Genomic DNA, 25,795 nt, shown 5'->3' on the forward strand with positions numbered 1-25,795 from the left:
GCTCAAATCTACGTTAGTGCGATCGTTCTATTGTACAGGGGCCCGATTCTCCTAATTTTACTTAAGCGACCTTCGATTGACGTTCGACTCGATTCGACTGAGATCCAATCCCGACTCGATTACTATTGAAGCGTATGTGGCATTCCGCTATTTTTTCTTTGAAATAAACGTTTTTATTCTTTTCTGTCATTCAATAATGACTCATTTTGTCTGCAAATGTTTTACGATTGCAAAATGATTGCACGGCAAACTACCTTATAGACCAAAATTACCAAAATAGCATACCAATCGCACACCAATCAAATGTCAATCGAATACGATTGGTCTTTTATTAGTAGCAGAATGCCCGATATGGTTAAAACTGCTATTACGATCGTATTGCGATTCGATTACTATTCGATTTTGACATTATTAACTTAGGAGAATCGGGCCCCAGGTCGTACATGGCTGGGCAAGCAAGCAAAATAGCGAGCGCGGTTTTTACACTAGGATAAAATTGCATTTCCGAAATTTTGATCACATCTACCAGTTCCGTCTTCTTCAATGCATTATTTTTTGGATTAGATGGACGGCTCGGCTCGCTACGCCACATAGCACCTATTCTTTTATGGAATACGGCTCGCTTTCAAATGACGCGAGCACCGCGCACGTTCAGGAACTCGAGCGTGCATTTTGTTTTAATCGCGCTCTTTTCAATTTTTTTTTGTGCAATAACTTACGGATAGTACGTATGATTGTTGATGTTGTTAGTTAGAGTTAGTAAAAAAACATTGTTTAATCAGACACCTTATAGGTCAGAGCCAGGGCCCAGGGTGGGGCAAGTGCCCCAGCTTGCCCCAGTGTGGCTACGCCCATGTAAATAATTAATATTCACAATAAATTATAACTTAATTAAGACATTTTTGGGTGATTAATGTCAAGGCACATAGGGACAATTAAAATATTGTAAAAATGACAATAGTAGCCTTATAAAGGTAAAATGCACTCTTAAACTTGAGATAATTTAGTTAGATGAACATTATTATATGTACATTCTAGAATAAAAATAAATATATCACTGTTCATGAGATCTGCAAGTACATAATTACAATTTTAAAGTTTTAAGATGATAACATAGGCAGAAACTACTAGTTCCTGAAATAAGTAGCTGCAATACAAGCATAGACAACATCATGTCTTAAGTAAATTACCCCACATCAGCAGAAGATGGTGAAATTGGTAAATCTTCAGTTTGTTCACATAGGTATAATCGGCACCTCAGAGAAGGGGCAGTGCTGTCTCTTTACCCACTCCATAAAATCGTGTTTATAATCAATGGCTATTTTCAACATCATTCGACAGTTAGTTTCTGCATCATACTGTTTAAGATCACCAGAGGTAACACTTTTGTAAACATGAGATAAATTGTACAATTCTTTCGGTGCCACTTCATAAAATACATTCTGAACTAGATTTTCATACTTTCTGTCTCTCATGTCCCTCTCAATTTCAACTGGATCACTTTTACTTTCTGCACTTTCTTCTTCACAGTTTTCTTCTGACTTTTCTCTTGGCTTTACATACAATTCTCTTTTTAATATGTCATAATAGCAATAAATGCTATCAGTACATAACAGATCATCTGGCATTGCTACTTTCATTCTATCCATATGATATTTCAGTAAGGGGAAGTGAAACTTAAAAGCGTTATGGGCAATCATACAAACAGGTTTCTTCAGACATTTGACAAAAGAAGTAATGGCATTGCAAACATCTTTGTTGAATTTAGTTTCACTTTTCAAAACAGCTAGTGTTAATCCATTTTGTTGAGAAATTTCTTCTTCCACTTTCTTTTCGGGGTTGAAGCACATTTTGAATTTGTATTGAATTCGAGGTTCATACCTGGTTTTTTCAACGTCTACTCCTTTAACTGCTAGCAAACATATTTCTGTAATTCGTATTTCACCATGTGCTGTCCCTGGATAACCAGTAGACTGTAGGTCTAAGAATAAGTATGTTTTCACTTTATCCATTTTCTCTAAATTTATATTGTAGACTTCTTCAATAATTTGGTGTGTTATGCAGGTGAAACTTTTTCCTTATTCTGGCTCTGAAAATAATAACGTTGAGAGTGAATATACTTGCAAAAACTAAAGAACCTTAAAGTTTTTAGATAAGTTACTATAGTTCGGCCATTCAGAGAATGCGTTCCTGACACGTCGCGATTGAACTGACGACGTAACTTTGCAATGGCGTTGCAGTTACGATAAAAATATTTTTGCTGGTTGTTTACCGTTTTAACAATTGAGGAGCATTAAAACAACATTATTATATCAATAATCAATGAATGTAGTTACGTCGTCAGTTCAATCGCGACGTGTCAGGAACGCATTCTCTGAATGGCCGAACTATAAACTTCACGACTTCTCATTTCTTAGTGATTAATCAGAGGTTTACAATTTACTAACATATGATTCAGAAGAAAATCAACTCGACCAGCAGTATTTGTCTTATTTACTTATCATTTTAACATGTTAATTTATACAGTAACAGGAAAATATTACTCAGAAGGTAAGATAAGGGTTTCTTATCTGAAGCATCAAATTCACCTACATTTAGTGCTATTGCACAATATCAATAAGGGTGATTGCACAATAGATCTATACTAATATTATTAAGAGAAAAAAAAATGTGCTTTTGTGTGTTTGTAATTGATAAACTCAAAAACTACTGAAAACAATTGATAAAACTTTTCACTGTTCTCATCACTCAAAGCTTTACTCTTCCAAAGTAACATAGGCTATATTTTATCCTGGTAAGGGCAGTAGTAACACTAGTAACGTAGTGAATGAAACCATGGGAAATCAGATTGTTTATTATAAAAATTGGGAAACATCAAAGTTGCAATAAAAAACATTGATTTAAAAAATTATGATATCAAAATGGTACAGTCTTATATAGAATTTGATTACTAATAGCTTATTTTAGACAGAAATTCAAATTTTACTTGATGGAGTGAGACTATGTGCACAAAATCTAATGAATCAAAGCTCAAATTATTTTGTTTAGAACTATAATAAATATTCCTAATCTTTTTGTTTAGCATTTTATATAATGCATTTTTTTGTTTAATATACTTGATGAGAAAGTAGTAGTATTCGCTTAACATTGTTATGCATTGTTTTTCAACATATAATTAAAAAAACATAACGAGGAAAGAAGTGGGAACCCTTCAGATAATGCCTTGTGATATTTTATTTAGGAGTTATTACTTTTAAAGTCAAGAATAATAATAATCAATTATTTTAATTTAAAACTTGAGTTAATATAAAGCATTAGTTAATATTCAGGTTCAAAGTGAACAAGGTTTTAACACCTTACCTCGAATGAGAGCCGGTAGGATGATGGTGATTCGTCAATGTGTGCCGATAATATACAAGATTAACAACTGCGAACTGAATTTATAAACCGGCAGGCACTGCTTAATAATCGGTGGGTTCTTCTGGCTTGTTTACATGCCCACGAAATTATTTCAACTAACGATGAAATCAAGGGCACGAGTGTTTATATTTACGGCTGTATTGGCTGTATTATAGCACGTTGCTGGTACGGCGCGTAAAGTACAATAAACATTTCGCCACATTTTTGTTCAAATTTCGAACTGTGGTGCAACAATCAAGCAATGTTCAGGAAATCTTTGTTTTTTTTTTTGCTTTTTGACATATATATTGTGAGTGTTGCTAGTTATACGAAACTTTTTTGCCATAGTTGACGTTTAAGTTAATATTTAAAAGAATAATCTAATATCTTTGTCTATAAAAAAATATAATATTTCTGGCCTATGAGCTATGCTATGATTTCCGCGAGTGCGATGTCAAGATGTCGCGTGCTCCAGTCAGTGCCTGACCGTGCGATTTTTATTGGATTGGTAACATTTTATTAATCAGAGTTCGTTGACCTTGAAAAAAATCCCCATTTTGTGAATTCCCGACCGTCACGTCACACAGTGGTCCGGATTTTCAAAAAGGTGGACATAGGATCGAAAATGCATATTTAACTAAACTAAAAATTGTTTCGTATAGGAAATTTAACACTGATTAATACTTATTACTACAACTTTTCAAAAAAACTGCTCCTTCACGTAAAAAAAAAAATATCGAAAATAAAAATGTATGGGAGAAAATCTATTTTATTTTTTTTCTCCGTTCAGTATCAAAGTATAGTAACCAAATCTTATATTCTAGTAAGCACCTATTGTTCTTAATATGACAAAATATAAATTGCTTGCGTATCCCTGCGGCCTTGACGCCTACGATGCTTCAAAGTTTACAATTTTAAAGTTGAATTATCTTACATTATTAACGAGTTTATCTGAGTGTTTCTATTGAAATTAATACAAAATATCATTTTTAATAAAAAAAAACCCGCCGCGCGCCCCAAGGGCCCCAACCGTGTGTTAGGCTCGCCCCTACTACTTGGGACTTAAATATACTACTGGCGAAATGACAGTATACTTTTGTGCAGTATACTACTTTGCAGAACCCTTCGGGGAATATAAAGCGTGATGTTATGACAAAATAAGCATATATGTATTTTGTTATATTACAAGAAATATATTACATTTTTTATATAACAATCATCATCTTCCGAGCCTTTTCCCAACTATGTTGGGGTCGGCTTCCAGTCTAATCGGATGTAGCAGAGTACCAGTGTTTGTTTTACAAGGAGCGACTGCCCTAATTGACCTCCTCAGACCTCAACCCAGTTACCCGGGCAACACAATACCCCTTGGTAAGACTGGTGTCAGACTTACTGGCTTCTGACTACCCGTAACGAAGTTCACAAAGGAGTATGAAGATGTAGACTTCAGTGATTCAACGGTTTTCATGTCAAGTCTTGTCCCTCTTAAATTAGTTTCTAATAATAGCACCATATGGGAAAACCCAGCACCTTCTTCAACACATTATTCCAGGCCCATTAAGTTCGAGTTTTGTAAAGAAACAGCAGAATACACCAAGCAAGAAGAAGCTGCATTGAAGGAAGAAATAATTAAAACCGGCCAAGTGCGTGTCGGGGGGGGGGGGGTTGAAGGGTTCCGTACCATCCAAACTAATATTATACACATATTCTTATCGAAATCGAGCAAAAATGAGAAAAAAAATCACGTTTGTTGTATGGGAGTCCTCCAAAATATTCATTAGATTCTAGTTTTCAGTATTTTTTGTTATAGCGGCAACAGAAATACATCATCCGTGAAAATTTCAACTCTCTAACTATTACGGTTCATGAGATACAGCCTGGTGACAGACGGACGGACGGACAGGGGAGCGAAAACATTAGGGTCCCATTTTACCCTTTGGGTACGGAACCCTAAAAACATCGATTCTACAAAATGGGCAGGGCTAAAGATTAGTCACGAGCTTCATATGACAATGATCGACGGAAAAGTGGCCACTATTATAACGGATACTTCGTCTGCATCTGCCTGCAATATTTGCCTTGCTAAGCCGACCGAGATGAACAAGCTGTCAGAAGTATTTTCAAGACCTGTTCGAGAAGATGTTTATAAATATGGACTGTCTACTCTTCATGTGTGGATTCGTTGTATGGAGTGTATTCTACACATATCTTACAACATGGACTTTGAGCTGTGGACTGCACGAGTTGCTAAAAAGCAAATAAAAGCTGCGAAGAAACATTTGACACAAGAAGAATTCAAACAGCAAATGGGAATACTTGTGGATTTTGTGAAGCAAGGCTTTGGAACCTCAAACGACGGAAACACAGCCACAGAAGAAACAGAGAATATGGATCTACAGGAGTTACAGTCTGAACATGATCCATTAATGTAAACGTGTCAGATTTAGTAATGTTGTTATTGTGTGAATTGAGTTTGTTAGTTAGTAAATATATACATATATATATTTAATTTAATCAATTTCTTGTTACATAAACAATATTATCGTGGTCTTGGTGCCAGGTTAGGCAAGTACCAAAGCACCTTTTCTAAGTTTGTATGTACTTTCTAAGTATATCTTGGACACCAACGACTGTGTTTCGGATGGCACGTTAAACTGTAGGTCCCGGCTGTTATTGAACATCTTTGGCAGTCGTTACGGGTAGTCAGAAGCCAGTAAGTCTGACACCAGTCTTACCAAGGGGTATTGTGTTGCCCGGGTAACTGGGTTGAGGTCTGAAGAGGTCAATTAGGGCAGTCGCTCCTTGTAAAACAAACACTGGTACTCTGTTACATCCGATTAGACTGGAAGCCGACCCCAACATAGTTGGGAAAAGGCTCGGAAGATGATGATTGTTATATAAAAAATGTAATATATTTCTTGTAATATAACAAAATACATATATGCTTATTTTGTCATAACATTTCGCTTTATATTCCCCGAAGGGTTCGGCAAAGTAGTTTACTGCACAAAAGTATACTGTCATTTCGCCAGTAGTATATTTAAGTCCCAAGTAGTAGGGGCGAGCCTAACACACGGTTGGGGCCCTTGGGGCGCGTGGCGGGTTTTTGTGATTAAAAATGATATTTTGTATTTGTTTCAATAGAAAAACTCAGATAAACTCGTTAATAATGTGAGATAATTCAACTTTAAAATTGTAAACTTTGAAGCATCGTAGGCGTCAAGGCCGCAGGGATACGCAAGCAATTTATATTTTGTCGTATTAAGAACAATAGGTACTTACTAGAATATAAGATTTGGTTGCTATACTTTGATACTGAACGGAGAAAAAAAAATAGATTTTCTCCCATACATTTTTATTTTCGATATTTTTTTTTACATGAAGGAGCAGTTTTTTTTGAAAAGTTGTAGTAATATGTATTAATCAGTGTTAAATTTCCTATACGAAACAATTTTTAGTTTAGTTAAATATGCATTTTCGATCCTATGTCCACCTTTTTGAAAATCCGGACCACTGTGCGTCAGATCGCCCGTAAATATTTATTTTCTTTCCCCATTGATTTTACCGCACTGCTATATTTTCTTCCACTTTAACTTAACCTTCCATTTTTAAAGGCTTCGGCACCGCCGCACCGGTTTTGCCATATGTAAACTGCAGTAGATAATCAATTACCAACTTAATCCTTGTGTAGAATTGGGAGATATAAATAATTGGGATTAGGATAGGAGGATGATGTAGGTACCTAACTGAATCACTTTCACTCAATTAATAATAATAATGTACATGGATGACATAAAACTACTCAGTGACACTACACAATCATTACATCGTCTGGCAGACATAACACAATCCTTCTCTAACGATATCCATATGGAATTCGGAATAGACAAATGTAAAACCTTCTCTGTAAATAATGGCAAAATTACTCAGAACAGTTATACATTAGACTCAGGAAATGTAATTGAACCTCTAGAACCAAACGCCGCGTACAAATATTTAGGCTTCCAATAAGCGAAGCAAATCAATCAGAAGGAGACAAAAGAAAGTCTAAAGAAGAAATTTAAACACCGCCTTAATATTCTATTTAGATCTCAGTTAAATTCCCGCAACACCTCTAAAGCCATCAACAGTTATGCTATCCCCGTGCTTACTTATTCGTTTGGTATAATAAACTGGTCCCAAGGCGACCTGCTTAACCTACAACGCCTTATAAACACTACTCTCACAGCTCATCGTAAACATCACCCAAGATCCTGCGTACAACGAATGACTCTCTCTAGACGTGAAGGTAGACGAGGACTAATAGACGTAGTCAACCTGCATAATAAACAAATTACGAATTTAAGACAGTATTTTTACCAACATGCACAACACTCTACACTTCATGAACTCATAACACTAGCTGACAATCACCTTACACCACTAAACCTAGCTGACCGGAACCTGCAAAAAAATGAAAAAATTGTTGATAACAAGGAAAAGATCGCCACGTGAAGGCAGAAGTCCCTGCATGGACGGCACTACCACGATCTGCAGCAACCACATGTCGACAAGAATGCGTCGAACGCCTGGCTGCAGCGTGGAGAGCTGTTCCCAGAGACGGAGGCCTTCATGATGGCGATCCAAGACCAAGTTATTGACACCAGAAATTATCAAAAATACATTATACGCATCCCGAACCTTCCTACTGACACATGCCGACATTGCCACTCCAGCTCAGAAACAATACAACATATAACGTCTGCCTGCAGAGCTCTCGCGCAAACTGATTATAAGCATCGGCATGACCAGGTAGCGTCCATCGTACACCAACACCTTGCACATAAATTTAATTTTATACAAAAGAAAACCGCATACTATAAATACAAACCAGACACAATATTAGAAAACAACAGCCACCGCATTTATTGGGATACGACCATTATCACCGACAAGACTATACATTTCAATAGACCAGACATTACACTATTTGATAAAACCAACAAAACCGCATATTTAATTGACATTGCAATCCCGAATACCCATAATATTCAATCCACAATAGCCGATAAATTAACCAAATATCAAGACTTAGCCATTGAACTTAAACGTCAGTGGCAAGCACAAACCATACACATAGTTCCAATAGTAATATCTTCAACAGGGATAATCCCCAAAAGCTTGCAACGCAGTCTTGAAATCCTGCAGATCCCGTCATATACATCACACATCATCCAGAAAGCTGTTATATTGAACACCTGCCGCATCACTAGAAAATTCTTGACAACAACATCTGTATTGTCTACATACTCCATTACATAACCCACCAATCACGCTTGGCTACGGCCCGTGTGGTTGGAGTTTGATTACCCCTCAAAGGGAGACAAAAAAGTATATACCTTAAATAATAATAAATTCGTTTATTGATCCACAGTTACATTCGCAAATCACTTCTTAATGTTATGAGGTAGATTACAATAAAGGTAAACTGTAACTATATTACGAGAGTCATTTTTATCAGTTCTGTGGTCCCCAAACTAGGCTGTGCCTGTATCTTGGGGACCTACTTTCTAATGACATTGTGGTTTTTATGCGTAAATTCTGATTGTAGGTCAAATAATAACATTAACATTATTTTGTATGTAATCGGTGGACACTTAGGAATATATAAAACTAAATTAACATATATTAAAGGAGGATTCTCGCCACAGAGTGTTTTTGGTTAGCACGTGTGTCTAGAGTTTTTGTTTATTTTCAGAGAATTGGTGACTTTTTGTGACTTGTTTTTGTTGCCGTGTGTTGTCCTTGTGTGCGTTATTGTGTGTGTACGTTTTTTCGTCTAGCTAAGTAAGTTTTATTAGTAAATATGGACCGAAACAAACCTCCGGACCCAGATCCTCCTGACATCTCCTCGTACGCTCCTTTATCCCCTAACTTTCCACTTTCCCACTTCGCCGATGTTGCTTGCAGCATCGCGGAGTCCCAATCTCCATCCCTTCCCGAATCCCAGAACCCTACCAATCAGATCGCTAGGAAACGCTCTGCAGATGCCGAAAATAGTCGCATACCACCAAAACAGCAGAGAAACCAAGTAGGTCGCAGCAGATACTCTGCAACAGATAAAGCTCCCTTTATTGTACATGTGTCGCGTTTGGAGCCTCAGCCTAATACTGGTACTACACTGCACCCGGTGACCTTTGGCATGTTTTTGCTCAAGAACATCATCATCATCCTCCGAGCCTTTTTCCCAATCATGTTGGGGTCGGCTTCCAGTCTAACCGGATTTTGCTCAAGAACAACATAGCTAATATTGTTCGAGACGGTGTTAAGAAAGTCGGCCGCAATAGAGTTTCTGTTGAGTTTTCATCCCCCCAGGATGCAAACTCATTTATAATTAACGCCATCCTTTCTAAAAACAGCTATGTGGCATCAATCCCCACTTTTAATGTTACACGTATGGGTGTTGTTAGTGGCGTCCCCAGCGACTTAAGTGAAGAGGAAGCTAAAACTTACCTTACTGTGCCCTCAGGATGTGGACAAATCCTTAAAGTCCGTCGCATCAGCCGTAAATTCTTCAATGATGGCATCGCAGAATTTAAACCGACAGAGACCTGTGTTATCACATTTGATGGCCAGGTTTTACCTAATAGAGTTTATTGCTGCTACACCTCCCTACCAGTTGTTCAATATGTTTACCCCACCATCCAGTGCCGCAAGTGCTGCAGGTTTGGTCATGTGGAGTCTGTATGTCGCTCAAAACCACGTTGTTGTAAATGTGGCCACGATCACCCCGGTGATGGTTGCAACATTTCAGAAGATGAGGCGTTCTGTGTGTTATGCTCTGGTAATCACTTTGCTAACAGCAAGTCATGCCCGGAGCATGGCAGACAGAAAGCCATAAAAACTATTATGGCTGAGAAGTCCTTATCCTATGCTGAGGTCAGCAAAACAGTTCCACCTGCTTCCCGCAATTATGCTCATCATCATCATCATCAGCCTATCGCAGTCCACTGCTGGACATAGGCCTCTCCAAGTGCACGCCACTGAGATCGATTTTCGGCTTCTCGCATCCAGCTCCTGCCAGCCGTCTTGCGCAAGTCATCACTCCACCGTGCCTGAGGACGTCCTACACTACGTTTGCCGAGGCGCGGTCTCCACTCTAGAACTCGTTTACCCCAACGGTTATCGGTTCTTCGGCTAATATGGCCAGCCCACTGCCACTTCAGCTTGCTGATTCGGTAGGCTATGTCGATGACCTTGGTTCTCTGACGGATTACATCATTTCTGATGCGATCCCTCAGAGAAACGCCGAGCATAGCTCTTTCCATAGCCCGCTGAGCGACTTTAAACTTGTGGACCAGCCGTACCGTCAGTGTCCACGTTTCGGCTCCGTAAGTCATGACAGGTAGGACGCACTGATTGAAGACTTTTGTCTTTAGGCACTGTGGAATCGACGATGTTAGGACTCGACGTAGCTTCCCAAATGCAGCCCAACCCAACTGAATTCTCCTATTCACCTCGTCCTCAAAGTTGTTTCTACCTAACTGCAATGTCTGCCCGAGGTATACATATTTCCGAACAACTTCGAGAACGGCGCCGTGTATCGCAATCGGTTCCGGTAGAACATGTTCATTGAACATGACCTTGGTTTTGTCCAAGTTCATCCGTAGGCCGATGCGTAGAGAAGATTCAGCCAGGTCGTTCAGCATCTGTTGTAGGTCCTGCAGCGTTTCCGCCATGATGACGATATCGTCAGCAAATCTCAAGTGAGAGATGTGTTCGCCATTGATGTTGATGCCGCGTCCTTTCCAGTTCAGCGTCTTGAACATATCCTCCATTGCATTAGTGAACAGTTTCGGGGAAATAACATCCCCTTGTCTCACTCCTCGATGCAACGGTATGGGCCTTGTTTGCTGATTCTGTACTTGGACGGACATTGTAGCGGCTTCGTAGAGACAATTATGCGCAAATATGCGAATGCTGTTAAATCAACAGCAAATCAACCTCAGTCATATCGCAAAACAGTATTTTTAAAGCCAAAGACCCATGCTCCCTTCTCACCTTCTTATGACAAAGCTGCTCATCAGCGTATTGTTAACTCTCCCTCACTTTCACAGCCAGATGGCTGCGCTCTTAATAACCCTTATGCTGATTCTAACAATACATCCTCTTTAATAGAAATCTTAATTAAAGTTCTGTCATCTATAATGACTAATAATTCCCAAATACCGTCCAACGTCGCCCATCAACTTGTTATAGTTCGGCCATTCAGAGAATGCGTTCCTGACACGTCGCGATTGAACTGACGACGTAATAACATTCATTGATTATTGATATAATAATGTTGTTTTAATGCTCCTCAATTGTTAAAACGGTAAACAACCAGCAAAAATATTTTTATCGTAACTGCAACGCCATTGCAAAGTTACGTCGTCAGTTCAATCGCGACGTGTCAGGAACGCATTCTCTGAATGGCCGAACTATAATCTGTTACTAAATGTTAAAAATGGCACCTCATCAGGTGTTCTTACAATGGAATGTGAGGAGCGTGTTTCATAAGACGCATGACCTCATATTTCTACTTAATAAATACAAGCCCTTGGCTTGTTCTATTGCTGAGACTTGGCTTACACCAAGTCTTAGCTTTCGCATGCCACATTTTAATATTTTGAGATGTGATAGGTCTGATGGATATGGAGGGTCGGCTCTTTTCCTTAATAATAGAGTCCCATTCTCGACCCTGTCTCTTCCTGCTCTGGATGGTGACATTAATGTAGTTGCAGCAAAATTCGAAGGCATTACTGTACTTTCCATTTATATCTCTCACCCACACCGAAACTTTTTAGGCTCCCTTAGAAACGTTTTTAACAATATAGATGGGCCTATGTTAGTTATGGGAGATTTTAATTGTCACCATTTTAGATGGGGCTCCAACCGTTGTGATGCATTTGGGGAAGGATTAGTAGAAATCCTCGATGACCTTAACCTTTGCATCTTAAATGATGGTTGTCCTACCCGCAGACCCCTTCCCGGACAGCAGAAGAGTTGTGTAGATCTTACTTTCTGTTCTGTAGAGTTGGCGGCATCGTTTCATTGGCAATGCACCCCTCTGACGCATGGCAGCGATCACTATCCTATTGTTGTAACATTATTAAACAAAACTTATTTAGAGAAAACTTCACCTCCACTTCTGAAGTACAACTTATCGAAACCGGACTGGTCAAGGTTTGCTTCACTATTGGAGGAGAAAATCAGTGAACTTCCAAATTTAACTTCTTCTTTCCCGCAAATTCCTGATCAATGCCATGCTAAGAGTTGTTATGACGGCTTTGTTTCGGCCATTTCCCTTAGTGCTGATTCCACCTTTCCTCTGCGCAATTGCGCTAAGAACAAAATCCCATCACCCCCGTGGTGGGACCAAGATTGCACATCAGCAATACGTGAAAGAAAGGTAGCTGAAGAAAAGTTCAATGAGGCGATGAACATCGACAACCTTCTACAGTACAAACGAGTGTATGCCCAATCCCAACGGCTTCTTCGTAAGAAGAAACGTCGTGGTTGGGTAAAGTTTTGCACCTCTCTTTCTCCCTCAACCCCAGTGTCAGCAGTATGGAAGAGTATAAACCGCTTCAGACGTGGGTGCTCTCCATCTGTCTCGTCCCCTATAACCAGAAATACTGCTGAATTATTCTTCGATAAAATTGCTCCAGCCTATGTTCCTTTACTTTCAGAATTAGATCACTCGCCTGTGGGTACCGCGGGTGACCCTTTGGACGATCCATTTACAATGGAAGAATTGAATGCGGTGTTGCGTCACGTTCGAGATTCTGCCCCGGGCATTGATGGCATTCCATATTCATTTATAACCCATGCCAGCATAAATGCTAAAAATTACCTACTAAATATTTTTAATTATTGTTATTATTTTGGATGGGTTCCTGACCAATGGAAACTTCAGATCATTATCCCTCTTTTGAAACCCGGCAAAAATGCTGATGATCCGAATGGCCTTAGACCAATTGCTCTATCCTCCGTTCTGGCTAAACTTTTGGAACACCTCATTAAAAATAGGCTTGAGTGGTTGGTCGAATCTAAGGGTTTGCTACCGAGCCACCAATTTGGGTTCAGAAAGGGTCTTGGCACAATGGACAGTGTGGCAACATTTGTTACTGATGTTCGTACAGCCTTTTCTAAAAATGAAGCTGCTGTAGCCGCCTTCCTAGATGTTTCTTCCGCATATGATAGCGTCCTCCTTCCCATACTCAGGCAGAAATTGCAACAGCTGAGTCTCCCGGTAAGGATGATTCAATGCATATGTGGACTACTTACGTCTCGATCCTTGGTGCTGAGAGTGCAGGGTGAGGTATTTGAGGAAAGAACTACATGGAAGGGCCTTCCCCAAGGCTCTGTCCTTAGCCCGTTGCTCTATAACCTATACACATTCGACATTGGTTCCTGCCTAAACAACGACTGCCACATTCTGCAATATGCCGACGATCTGGCACTCTACGTAACCAATGCCTCGATTGTTGATGCTGCTAAATCCCTCTGCCTTTCTTTGGACTCTCTACACCAATGGCTTCTTGACCACGGCCTCTCTCTGTCTGCTCCTAAAAGTTCGGTAGTCATCTTCTCGCGGAAACGCTTAATCCCTCAGGTATCTATTAAAATCCAGGGTCAAGGGATCCCTGTTGTTAAAAAGGCAAAATTTTTAGGGGTCTATTTGGATGCAAAATTAACTGGTGTCGACCACTTTTGCTATTTGGTTAAAAGGTGCGAAAGGGTGATTTCAATTCTTAAAGTTCTTTCTGGTGTATGGTGGGGGGCTCATCCTTACACCATGAAACTTGTTTATAACGCTTTAGTTCGTAGTATACTAGATTATGGTTCATTCGTTTTGATTCCTTGCAACAGGGGTGCCTTGGCGGGATTAGATAGGATTCAGTCTCAATGCCTTCGGATCATCTCAGGTTGCATGAAGTCCTCTCCCATTAACGCGTTACAGGTTGAATGTGCCGAACCTCCTTTGGCCTTGAGGAGGCAATATCTAGCTTCCCGCTTCCTATCAAGGGTTGTTCCTAAAACCTCCCACCCCCTAATCCCTAAACTTGTAGATCTAGATGCTTTATGTAAAACATCAAAATACTGGGAGCATAAAGAAATCCCTCTCATTTTAAAAGCATTCCGTTTTGTCTTAAATCTAAATTGTCCTATTGCCCAGTATCCTAGATTACCTATTTTCAACTTTTCTTATGAAGTCCTTTGCTTTATTCCAAAAATATACTATGATATTGGTATCTTCAAGAAATCCCCGTCGGCGAATTCGACCTTTAATGCGGTGGTGGGAGAGCGATGGAATGGGTTCCATAGATTTTTCACCGACGCTTCCAAATTATCGTCAAGCAGCAACACTGGTGCTGCTGTTTATTACCAGAACTCAAAAATTGTTTTAAAATTTAAATGTCCAAGGGAGTCGTCCGTATTTACAGGCGAGTGTGTGGCATTATTGGAAGCTTGCCTTTTCATAGAGTCTCATGAAATCAGTTTAAGTGTTATCTTTACAGATTCATTAAGCTGTCTTCAAGCCCTATCCCAAAATCCCTTCAAAAGTAAACTCCACAGTCCTATAATCCTAAATATTAAAAAGTCCCTATTATCTTGTGCACATCAGCAAAAAGTTGTTCACCTTGTATGGATACCCAGTCATTGCGGTATCAAGGGGAATGAATGTGTAGATGCAATGGCCAAGGATGCTTGCACGTCAGCCTCAGCCGATCCTACATACTTCTCCCTTCAAGGGTATGACCTGCTAAACCTTCCAAAAGCGCACCTTGAGACTTCATGGCAGGAATGTTGGAATTTGTCCAGTAGGAAAAAGGGTACTTCCTATTATGCTATCCAACCCCTCATACAACCTAAACCTTGGTTTTTCCATTACAAAAAGTTCCCCAAGTTTGTCATATCTGTCCTATGCAGAATACGTATAGGCCACTGTTGTACTCCTGTTTTCCTGCGAAAAATCCATGTACAGGACTCATCTCTTTGTGAGTGCGGATTGGATGAAGGTAGCCTGGAGCACATATTCTTCAGCTGCCCCATCAACTCCTCATCCTTTGACTTATATAGCCGTCTCCCAAAATTAAAGATTCCTGTACCAATTAACTTCCCTTCCCTCTTAACATATTCCTCCCCAGAACTGCTCCAAGTCCTCATGATTGCTATCCTTCGCAATAATATTAAATTATAGACCGTGGCCTACTTTTGGTCACCGTTTAGATAAATGTGGTATTTTAATGTTTCCCCCTCCTTTTTTTTATATATATATTTTATAATATTTCAATGTTCTAACCTTTTATATTTGTTATTTATATATGTATATTTTTGTTTCAGTGCCGTCCTACTAACCCAACAAGATCTACAATCAGTTAAATTATTATTCTTTCTCAAAGTTGTTTGTTTGGCATCACGACGTGCTTATCATTTCACTCGTCAGTGGCAGAATCGTTGATATCGACATCGACAATTTGCCATAACCAAAAATAGAATAGAATATATTAAAGGAGATCAGCAACTAGAACATAAATCGCATTCTTGCAGATAAATAGTTCTCTCTCTGGACAATTAAAATTAGATTTAAATTAGGTTAATGAGGTCAAAAACTGAAAACATAAGTTGCTTTTTCGTGCAAATTAATTGTTTTGTTTCTCTGGACAATTAAGTTCAAATAAAGAAAAAGAGAAAAATAAAATAATAACATAAAAAAAAAGAAATGAAATCCTCTTCTTTTTAGATAATAAGCAGATCTTTGTATGTTTTTTGGTGTTTGTGTGCGTGTTTTGTGTGTGGGTGGTGTCTGTGAGGGTATGTGTGAGTTAGTGTGTCTTTTCAAGTGTTGATGAAGCAGTGAGAATATTCTGGGTTTCTTCGTATGTGAGTTCCATTAACAATTTCTTGATCACCTTTTTGCATGCGAAATACGGAAGTTCATTTGTGCTGCGGGATATGCTACGGTTGACGTTGTTGAATATTGTAGTGTGCAGGTATGTAGGGCATCTTCTGGCTAGGAGGGACATGGTGCGTGGTACTGGGATTTGGTTAGTTCTTTTAGATATCAGCGTTTGGTAATCCGGTCTTTTTTTTAGTTGTTTGAATGTGTGTAGGTATGCATTTAGAATATAGAGTTGATGGACTCGAAGTACACCAAATTCATTGAATAAGGTGTCTGTGGGATATAGGAATGGCTTCTTGAGGAGCACCTTGATGACCGCCCTTTAGGCTCTCTCGAGTTCTATGAGAGTGGTTTTGCCAGCTCCTCCCCAGATAGATATTCCGTATTGAATTATAGATTGACATATGGCGTAGTAGACCATGCGCTGTGTGTCTTTAGATGTCCGATCTCTAAGTTTTTTCATAATATAGATGAGCTTTCTGACTCGCGTGGATAAAGACTGGATGTGCTCTTTGTACGACAGATTTTCATCAATAATTAAGCCGAGGTATCGAATAGAGTGAATGCGTTGTATATGTTCGCAAGAGCAGCTATCTTTTGGTGTGTTTGTATGGCATGTGTGGAATTTGAGTGAAAGGTTAGAAGGCGGACTGGAAGTCATGGTTTTGAAGAATGTGATTGCTTTGGTCTTTTTTATATTTAGGGTTAATAGGTTATTGTTGAGTGTTTGTGCTATTGTTGACAGCCCCTCTTCTGCTAAGGAGAATAACTGCTCCCAGGTTTTTGCTTGAAATAAGATAACAGTATCATCGGCATATGATATTAGTTCTGCACTGTGTATATTTAGGTTGAGTATGTCGTTTATGTATATAGTGAAGAGTGTTGGGCCTAGTAGACTACCCTGCGGGACACCAAAGTTTATGGAAAGTTTGCTGCTAGTGAGACACTCTGATTTAACGTATTGGCTACGGTTAGTGAGGTAACTACGGAACCAGTCCAGTGGTATTCCTCTAATGCCGGAGGCGTCTAGTTTCTTAAGGAGAAGATCAGTAGAGATGGTGTTGAAGGCTTTAGCCAAGTCTAGGAAGACTGCCATGCATCTGCCCCTTTTTCTATACAGTTTGCAATCGATTTTGTTAGCAAAAGAGCGGCATCTTCAGTAGATTTTAATTTTTTAGTTTAGATTTTAATTAATTGGGCTTCTTTAAAATACTGAAAGTTTTTCAGTAGGTACGGTATTTAAATAAAATATGATTTTATAACATTCATCTCATTGTTATATTAATTCTAAGTGCCTATAATAGATGTACCTAATATAAAAACAATAAATGTAAAATACTAACTATAAAAATTATTTGTATACTCTATAATAAAAACATTGATGTAAAAACAATTTAAAAACTAGTTACCTATCTTAATAGCACCTTCACTTCATGTTTACCTTAGAATTAGGATAACATAGGTAAGTTTTGGCAAGTACATTAACAGACCTAGTAATGGCCAACATTTTTAATAGGCCACCAGAAAGTGGCCATAAGTTGCATAATCTAAGTAAGAAAATGTGGTATTACATACCTTTAGTGAAATACTTACAAACTAAGAACTTTAAAACATTGTAGGCATTTAAATCTAATCTAACATTTTAATAATCGGTACCTCGGAGAAAGGGCTGTGGTTTCTGTCCACCCAATCTATAAATTCATCAATTCTTGCTAGTGCTATTTTCATAATCATCATACATTGATCTTCTGATTCGTTCTTCTTAAGATGACCACCATCAATTCGACTGTAGATATCTTTTAATTTGTACGATACGGTTTAAACCTTGGTAAACCGTAAAATTTTGACCGCCGTAGTTTCTTAAACTTTTTTGGACCAACTTTATAATACTTTGTACGTTTGATCATTTTGTTAAGATGCCCATCTGTATCCAGCAGTTCATCGTCTTCAGAGCTTTCAAATTCATCATCAGCAGTTCTACCATCAATTTCTTTCGGCCACTTGTATGTTTCTGGCTCCAATATATCATAAAAGGCATACATACTGTCTGAACACATGATGTCACCCAATAGTGAGACCTATAGTTTATTAATGTGGTATTGGAGTAAAGGGAAGTGGAATATGAAGGCATTATGGCCAACCAAACACACAGGTTTCTCCAGGCAACTGAGGAAACTGTTCCTGGCGTCAATTACATCTGTATTAAATTCTGGTTCATCTTTCAGAAGATCTTTACTTAGTTTTGTGAGTACAGAACTCATTGGGTGTAAGTCCTTCCGAGGGTCGAAGTACATTTTGAATTTGAACTGAATTTGTGGCTTTTCAGCTGAATGGCTTAAATCTGTTAGCTGTAATCTCTTCACAGCTAACATGCATAATTGTATAATTCGGACTTCGCCATGCCAAGTACGTGGAAGTCCGGTTGTCTGCAGGTCAAAAAATACGTATGTTGCTATCTTACTCATTATGATGAGGAAAATGACTATTATTCACAGTATCGTCTTTCTTTGTTATCACTTTTAAAACACTCTGGTCTACATATGTACCTCAATAGATAATTTCCGTTTTGCCTTTTCTTATGCTCCTGCTCCACCTGCGTCTTAACGCGTAAAATTTTGGCGTTACGCAGATGTGGCCAAGCAACGTTTTAATGGCATTTTATACAAATGGCATTATTAATAGCATTAAACGCTAAGCGATAACTCGGGTGTCGGTTTAAGTGTAGCCAACGCGCATTTTTAATGCCCTAAGTAACGTGTAGTTGACCATTGACATTAACGTTAACGCTAACGCAGATGGAGCAGTAGCATTAGGTCGGCAAATTCAGCAAGTTTCATATCTACTAACGGGATTCTAAATATCTTTTGTAATGTTTTACCTGTTCGAACGTTTGTAACTGCGCAAATAAAAACCGCCCGATTCTCCTAAGTTAATAATGTCAAAATCGAATAGAAATCGAATCGCAATATGATCGCAATAGCAGTTTTAACTGTGGTTTTAACCATATCGGGCATTCTGCTACTAATATAAGACCAATCGTATTCCAACGACATTCGATTGGTTTTCGATTGGTCTGCTATTTTTGTAATTTGGTCTATACGGTAGTTTGCTCTACAATCATATTGCAATCGTTAATCATTTGCAGACAAAATGATTCATTATTGAATGACAGAAAAGGATAAAAACGTTTATTTTAAAGAAAAAATAGCGGAATGCCACATACGCTTCAATCGTAATCGAGTCTTGATTGGATCGCAGTCGAATGTGAATCGTATGTTGCTTAAGTAAAATTAAGAGAATCGTGCCCCGATTATACCAACAAACTGCACATATTAAAGTGGTAGGTACTGCCAAAAATGTCGTCTCTGGGGCCTCTCTGGGCACGTGTTCTGTGAGAGTTGAAAAGATAGAGAATTGTTACCGGGTTACCCTACACAATATCCTACTATATAACTATATTTTTAGGTACCTATAAGTATATTTATACTAATATAATAAAGATGAAGAATTTCACTGTTCACAACTCTCACTGTTGGTAAGCTACTCTATTCCCGAGTAACAAAGGATTTTATCCTAGTACGGGTAGTAGATCTCACGGTACGGGTACAACCGCGGGAAATGCCGGTGTTAGGTGCGATGCAAATTGACTACTAACAAGGGGAAATTTCTTCCTGTACCCGGATAAAACTTGGCCCATGTTCAACACACAAATAGTGTATTTAGCTTTGTAACAGTGAAAGGATTATTCAAATGTGTTCAGAGTTCCGAAGCCTATCCGATTCAAACAAACAGATAAACGTCTTTATATATTACCTATATATTAACTACTACAGTTATACATATAGGCTAATTTTATCCGGGTGCGGGAAGTTTTTCTCAGAGGAAGCGGGTGAAAGGAACCGGCGGATGGCACAAATTAGTATACATACTTACCTAATAAGTCTACAGTTTGACCATCTTTCGTTTTAGTTGATAAATAGTGCGGCACTCATTGTTACATAGGATATTGAGGACCCATGAATGTGATATCAGGGGCCAAAAGGCAGGAAGTAGGTATCCTTTCTTTTCATTGTATTCATTATTATTTTCTTCATCTCATTAGGTATTATAACTTCTCTACAGATTTGAAACATTGTCTGATGACAACCTAGGTCCCTAGGATTTACCTGGCAGTAATTGAATGTACCGAAGTAGCCGATGGGAGTAGAGATTTTGACGATTGAAAAATAAAAAAAGGTTTTATTTACGTACTTGCAAATCTTGCAAACGAAAAAAAAAACAATTATGTCATAAGATGACTAATTAAAAGCTAAATATATGTAGGTACACATTTAGTACCTACTTACAACACTACTGAATTTAGATACTAAATCATACCTACACTTTGTACTTTTACTGTAACAAAATTGGCAACATCCTTGCAAAATATAATAATTAACATATGATGTACCTACACTACCTACACATAATGCGCAATTACTCTTATTCGTTAGCTCGCATTCGATTAGCTCTACTGTATACAATTCAGATTCCTAAATGAACGGTGTCGATTAGATACACCGAATGTGCGTAAAACTCTTTTATACATACTCAATTATATGTATACTGGGTGTCCCACGTGTCCCATAAGTCCTTTGTAATTTAAATTTCGAATAAAATTCAAATGGCGCGCGGGATTGGCAAGCGGGGTGCGGGGATAGCATCAACGGTCTTCCGGAATTCATTCGCCATTGAAAGTTTTACCGGAGCAGACCGTGGTTTTTGTGTGCGTGAGTTTTACCACAACAATGATTCGGCCACCATTGCGAATTTTATTCGAAATTTAAATTTCAAAGGACTTATGGGACACCCAGTATTATGTTAGTATTTCGAGAAACGTTTTGCGTGCATCCGAATAAGAGCTGTAATTGCGCCAAGATCTATAGAGCCTTCTTGAGGAACTAGCTAGGCAAGCTTCTTCGGGTTGCCCGGGGGATCCTTTACAATGGCTAAGAATGGCCTGACGGCTACTATGATAGTTACTTAAAGTTATGGCACAATTGCACGTAAGTACGGAAACTGTTGTTACATCGTGCAAATAAAAGGTAGTACAACCTCTTTGATATCAACTTAGTTATAAGTGTAATAACTAATAACATTCGTATAAAGTACTTAAATTAGAGTTAAGGTTTGCTGACCATTTTATAATTACAAATTAAACATTTAGAAAATTATATTTAATTTGTCGAATCACTTTACGACTTTACTTATCTAATTTGTCGGTATTTTGGATAGGTAGGTTCGCGTTAGTCGATCGTCACATATTGTGTAGTTGGATATTTGAACGAGGCATATTAGGGCCTATGCACACCACGTTTTTTATCCAGCAGAGCAGTTTGTTGTCGTTCGGCACCGGCGCGTCTGTATCTGTATGATAAGAGCGCTATCGCGCGCGGAGTTTGAATCTACTGTTGACGAGGTTCTGCTTAAAAACGCAAAATGCCAGCGCGTTTGTATCGATACACACGCGCGTTTGCATCGAGTCTGCATCGCTACACACGCGCGTTCGCGCGTTTGCATCTCGTCGCGCGTCTGTATTATATACAGGTGTGCAAAGGTCTACAGGCTGCGTCTGACTTGCGTGCGTATCGCGTCTGTATCGCTACAAACGCGCGTCGACACGGCGCGTTTAAAAAACGTGGTGTGCATAGGGTCTTAGGGAGCGTACCTACCTACCAAATTCTAAACTTAGTTATTTCCTAATTTATATTTAGAGACAATATTTTGTACCTGTGAGCTGTCTGCATGACTCCTTATAAGTAAAAAGTATGTGGCATCATTCTTTGGGTAAGTACTTGTTGCATATACATAAAATATGACATAGAGGCACTTAGGTATAAGGTACAGTTATGACTATCCTATCCTATTACAACAAAAAGGTAAAACAAACATTGGCCACTTATAGACTCTGTTTTTTTTACTTTAACTTTTTTTTTAAACATCACTATTTTTCCAAAATATGACTAGCAAATGTTTTCCTGCCTGTAAGTCCCTTAACACTATGAACGTTCTTAATATAACGTCAAATATTACTCTAATTGTACACTATGAAGATTACAAAAGAAAAGTAAAAAAGTAACGAGGTACATAAATGGTCCATTAGCAACAAGTGTTATTTATTACATAATCATTTCTGGTACTTCGTTAAATTTGCAGTGGTTGCGGTCAACCCACGCGGCAAAATCGTAGCTTTTTGCCGTTGCTATTTTCATTAACTTTTCACAGATCGCTTCTGCCTCCATATCTTCTTTTTCATATTTTATAACTCTTTCGTAGATGTCGTGTAGTTTGTATGAATTTCTTGGGCCTAAGGTGTAAAATATAGGCCGTTTCAGATGGTCATAACTTGATGGTCCGATTTTAGTTTTTTTAGTACGACGCTCTATGTCAGCGAGTTCATTTTTTCTGTCTATACCGTCGGGGGAGTCCGAGTCTTCAGATTCATCATCACAGTTTTCTTCTGTAATTTCCCTCGGTCCTGCATAGAATTCTGGCTCCAATATATCAAACAAGCAGTAAATGCTATCAGTGCACATAAGATCATTTGGAAATGCAACGTTCATTCTCTTAAAATGGAATTTGAGTACAGGGAAGTGAAATTTAAGCGCATTATGGGCGATCAAACACACTGGTTTCATAAGACAATTGATGAAAGAGTTCATGAGATTGAATACATCTTTGTTGAATTCAGCTTCATGTTTTAAGAAGGCTTGTGTCAATCCGTTCATTCGTGAAATCAGTGTCTACTTTTTTCTCAGGGTTGAAGTACATCTTGATTTTGTTCTGTATTGGGGGTTGGTTCTCGTACCCTTCAACGTGGGCTCGTTTTACAGCTATCATGCATAATTCCGTGATTCGTACTTCGCCATGCACGGTACCTGGGTAATTAGTGGTTTGTATATCTAAGAACACGTAGGTTGCTATCTTCTTTGAAGCCATTTTTCAAACTGTGATTTTGGTCGTGCTTGAATAACGTAGAAGATAAGCCTCCTTGTCGACGTGGCTTTGTTGTGTAAATCAATCTGAATTATTTCACCACTCTGAAAGTCACAGAGATCAATGTCAGCAAAACAGAAACAAATGTGTGTATTGGGTAGGTATTTTATTTACATAATGTAAATAATAAAATGTAAATCATTTTTTTGTAGGTATATGTACCTACGTCAAAAAGTTTTTACAGTAGGTGACTAGGACTCGGAAATAGTGTAACTTCACAACAGTGAAAAAAAAATCGAATCGGTGCAGTAGTTTCGGAGCCTTTATGTTAAATACCTACAAAACAAACAAACCTCCAAGGAAAAATCCTCTTTAAAATATCAAATAGTACTTGTACTAAACTATACTTAAAACATGGTAAATATTTTAAAAAAAGAAAATAAAGTGTCAATAGGGCCCGATTTAGGAATTCAAACCGCCTCGGTAAACTGAATATCAACAGTTGAACTATTAAAATACCTATGATGTATTTTACACTACCTAAGAATTAATAACATTCACAACCTACCTTGGAAAAACAGTCACTTAAAATCACTTTTTATCAAAAAATGTCATTTGTAAATAGGTAATTTTTGTATACTAGCACAACACAACACACGTTACGCACTTATCAAAGACGCTGCTTGAACTATTGTCTCAATACTGTTGCTATGAATGAACGCGGCGAATTTGTGGCGCCGAAATGAGTTCGATCGTCCCGCGGACCAGTGTCAAGGCCAGGGGCCCTACAAACTTCGCGCCATACTACTGGCGCCATAGATGAACGGTGTTGCCAACTTAATGTGGAAAAATTGGTCTAAATAATAACAATATTTCTCAGCACTGTTTTTAGGTAGCTTCTGTAAATTCTTTGTTTTGTGACTGAAGGCTACATCAGTGAAATTGTGGTGTATTGTTACAAGAATGCGATTGTTACAAGATGTGTCCAGTTCCATATATTTTTTTAAGTGTAAGTAGATATACCTTCTTTTATTGCGAAAAGAAAATACTTTTGTCAAAAGCAAACCTATTTTAATGTGGTTGTAGCTGCTATAATTAGGTACTTAAGTACCAAACAGCTTTGGAGTTTTTATCTGTGGAATTATTTTGTAATATTCTACCTCAAAATCCAAAATAAATTACCAAAACGGAGACAATTTCCCTATATTGGTATCACTGACCCAAGCTAACGGAAGATAACAGGCACACCATAAGGCACACTAACACACATCACATCTACTAATCTACTACACTAACACACATCTACACAACACATCTACTTACATTGATGTATGTGCGTGTTTTGAATCTTGAATTTCATTATGTAAAACAATATTATCGAATTATGCTTAGCTCTACATATTCTCCGCATAGTTATAAAGTTACGGTATATTTTGTGTGGTGTGTTGTATGCTTTTTACTTGTTTTAAAGTTATACCTAGGTACCTACCGTGGATATTATAGACCCAATACACAATTATAGAAAAGAGATTCCTTGTTTATTTTCCTACTTAATTTAATATAATAAATAAAAATGACCTAAGTATATGATATCAGAATACAATTACCTAATATCTCAAGGGATAAATATATAAATAAAAACTCAACAACTACCTATGTGTTCGTTTGGCCATTCTATGTGTAGACAAAATGGTACTACTGAGGCCTTGTGGCAGAGTTCGACACACCCTTGGCTGATTCTGATTTTTAGGGTGTGTCCTACCTAGCCATTGGGTAAACATATTTAAACTTATGGGACATTTGCGTGACGTAAGCCAGTTTCAATGCGAAATGTACCTACCTACGGCCACACTGGGACAATTACCTAGGTATATACCTAAGCATCAAGGATAAGAGTTTATTCACATTGGTCAAGGCCGCTTTACTTAGTTACTATGTAAGTAAATTGAGATAAGTTACTCATTATCACTATATAGTATAAAACAAAGTCGCTTTTTCTGTCACCGAATCCCTTTGTACGCTTAAATCTATAAAACTACGCAACCGATTTTCATGCGGGTTTTTTTTAATGGAGTTATTAAAGAGAAAGGTTTCTTTGTGAAATAACATCAATTAGGTAAATAGTGGGGATACTGCTATCCCGTGCTAAGCCGGAGGGTCGCTAGTTTATTATAATACACTCTTTTGTAAAAAAAGCGGGCACCTATGCGAAATCTTGGTTTTAAGGACTTCACGTGTATTTCAAAGGATTTTAATAGCTGTAGAATGTTACTAGCATCAAAAGGGTTAGTCAAGCATGCGTGAGAGTGTATTCTAAATTTAAATTTTGTAGAATTTGCTAAGAAACCGGTTAAACCTTGTTTTGGACTAATTGCTGGTAGAAAGTTTGTGGGCGTTTTGAAAAGTTTTTGACGTGATTTTCAGAAAACTGATAATGCAGTTTTAATTAATGATTAAAGTGCCCTCTTGTTACATCAAGACATTTTTAAAAAA

At 38.2% G+C, this 25,795-nt stretch overlaps 1 protein-coding gene and 2 pseudogenes across 1 annotated transcript; all 3 read right to left on the minus strand.

Moving 5' to 3' along the window:
• Nucleotides 1-886: 886 nt before the first annotated feature.
• On the minus strand, nt 887-3,580 carry LOC124634992 (three prime repair exonuclease 2-like). Its single transcript, XM_047170718.1, has 2 exons — nt 3,361-3,580; nt 887-2,089 (listed from the first exon to the last, which is right to left on the minus strand). The coding sequence occupies exon 2, from the start codon at nt 2,010-2,012 to the stop codon at nt 1,236-1,238; it is 777 nt and encodes a 258-aa protein (XP_047026674.1). The 5' UTR covers nt 2,013-2,089; nt 3,361-3,580; the 3' UTR covers nt 887-1,235.
• A 14,123-nt stretch (nt 3,581-17,703) lies between these two features.
• LOC124635240 lies at nt 17,704-19,295 on the minus strand (annotated as a pseudogene).
• A 1,251-nt stretch (nt 19,296-20,546) lies between these two features.
• Nucleotides 20,547-23,406, minus strand: LOC124635312 (annotated as a pseudogene).
• Nucleotides 23,407-25,795: the final 2,389 nt, after the last annotated feature.

This window comes from Helicoverpa zea, chromosome 12 (assembly GCF_022581195.2).
Source record: "Helicoverpa zea isolate HzStark_Cry1AcR chromosome 12, ilHelZeax1.1, whole genome shotgun sequence".
In the NCBI taxonomy this organism is placed as follows: domain Eukaryota; kingdom Metazoa; phylum Arthropoda; class Insecta; order Lepidoptera; family Noctuidae; genus Helicoverpa; species Helicoverpa zea.

Bases quoted from the DNA above. Each gene is read 5' to 3' on its own strand.
- LOC124634992 (XM_047170718.1), bottom strand. From the start codon at position 2,012: ATGGATAAAGTGAAAACATACTTATTCTTAGACCTACAGTCTACTGGT.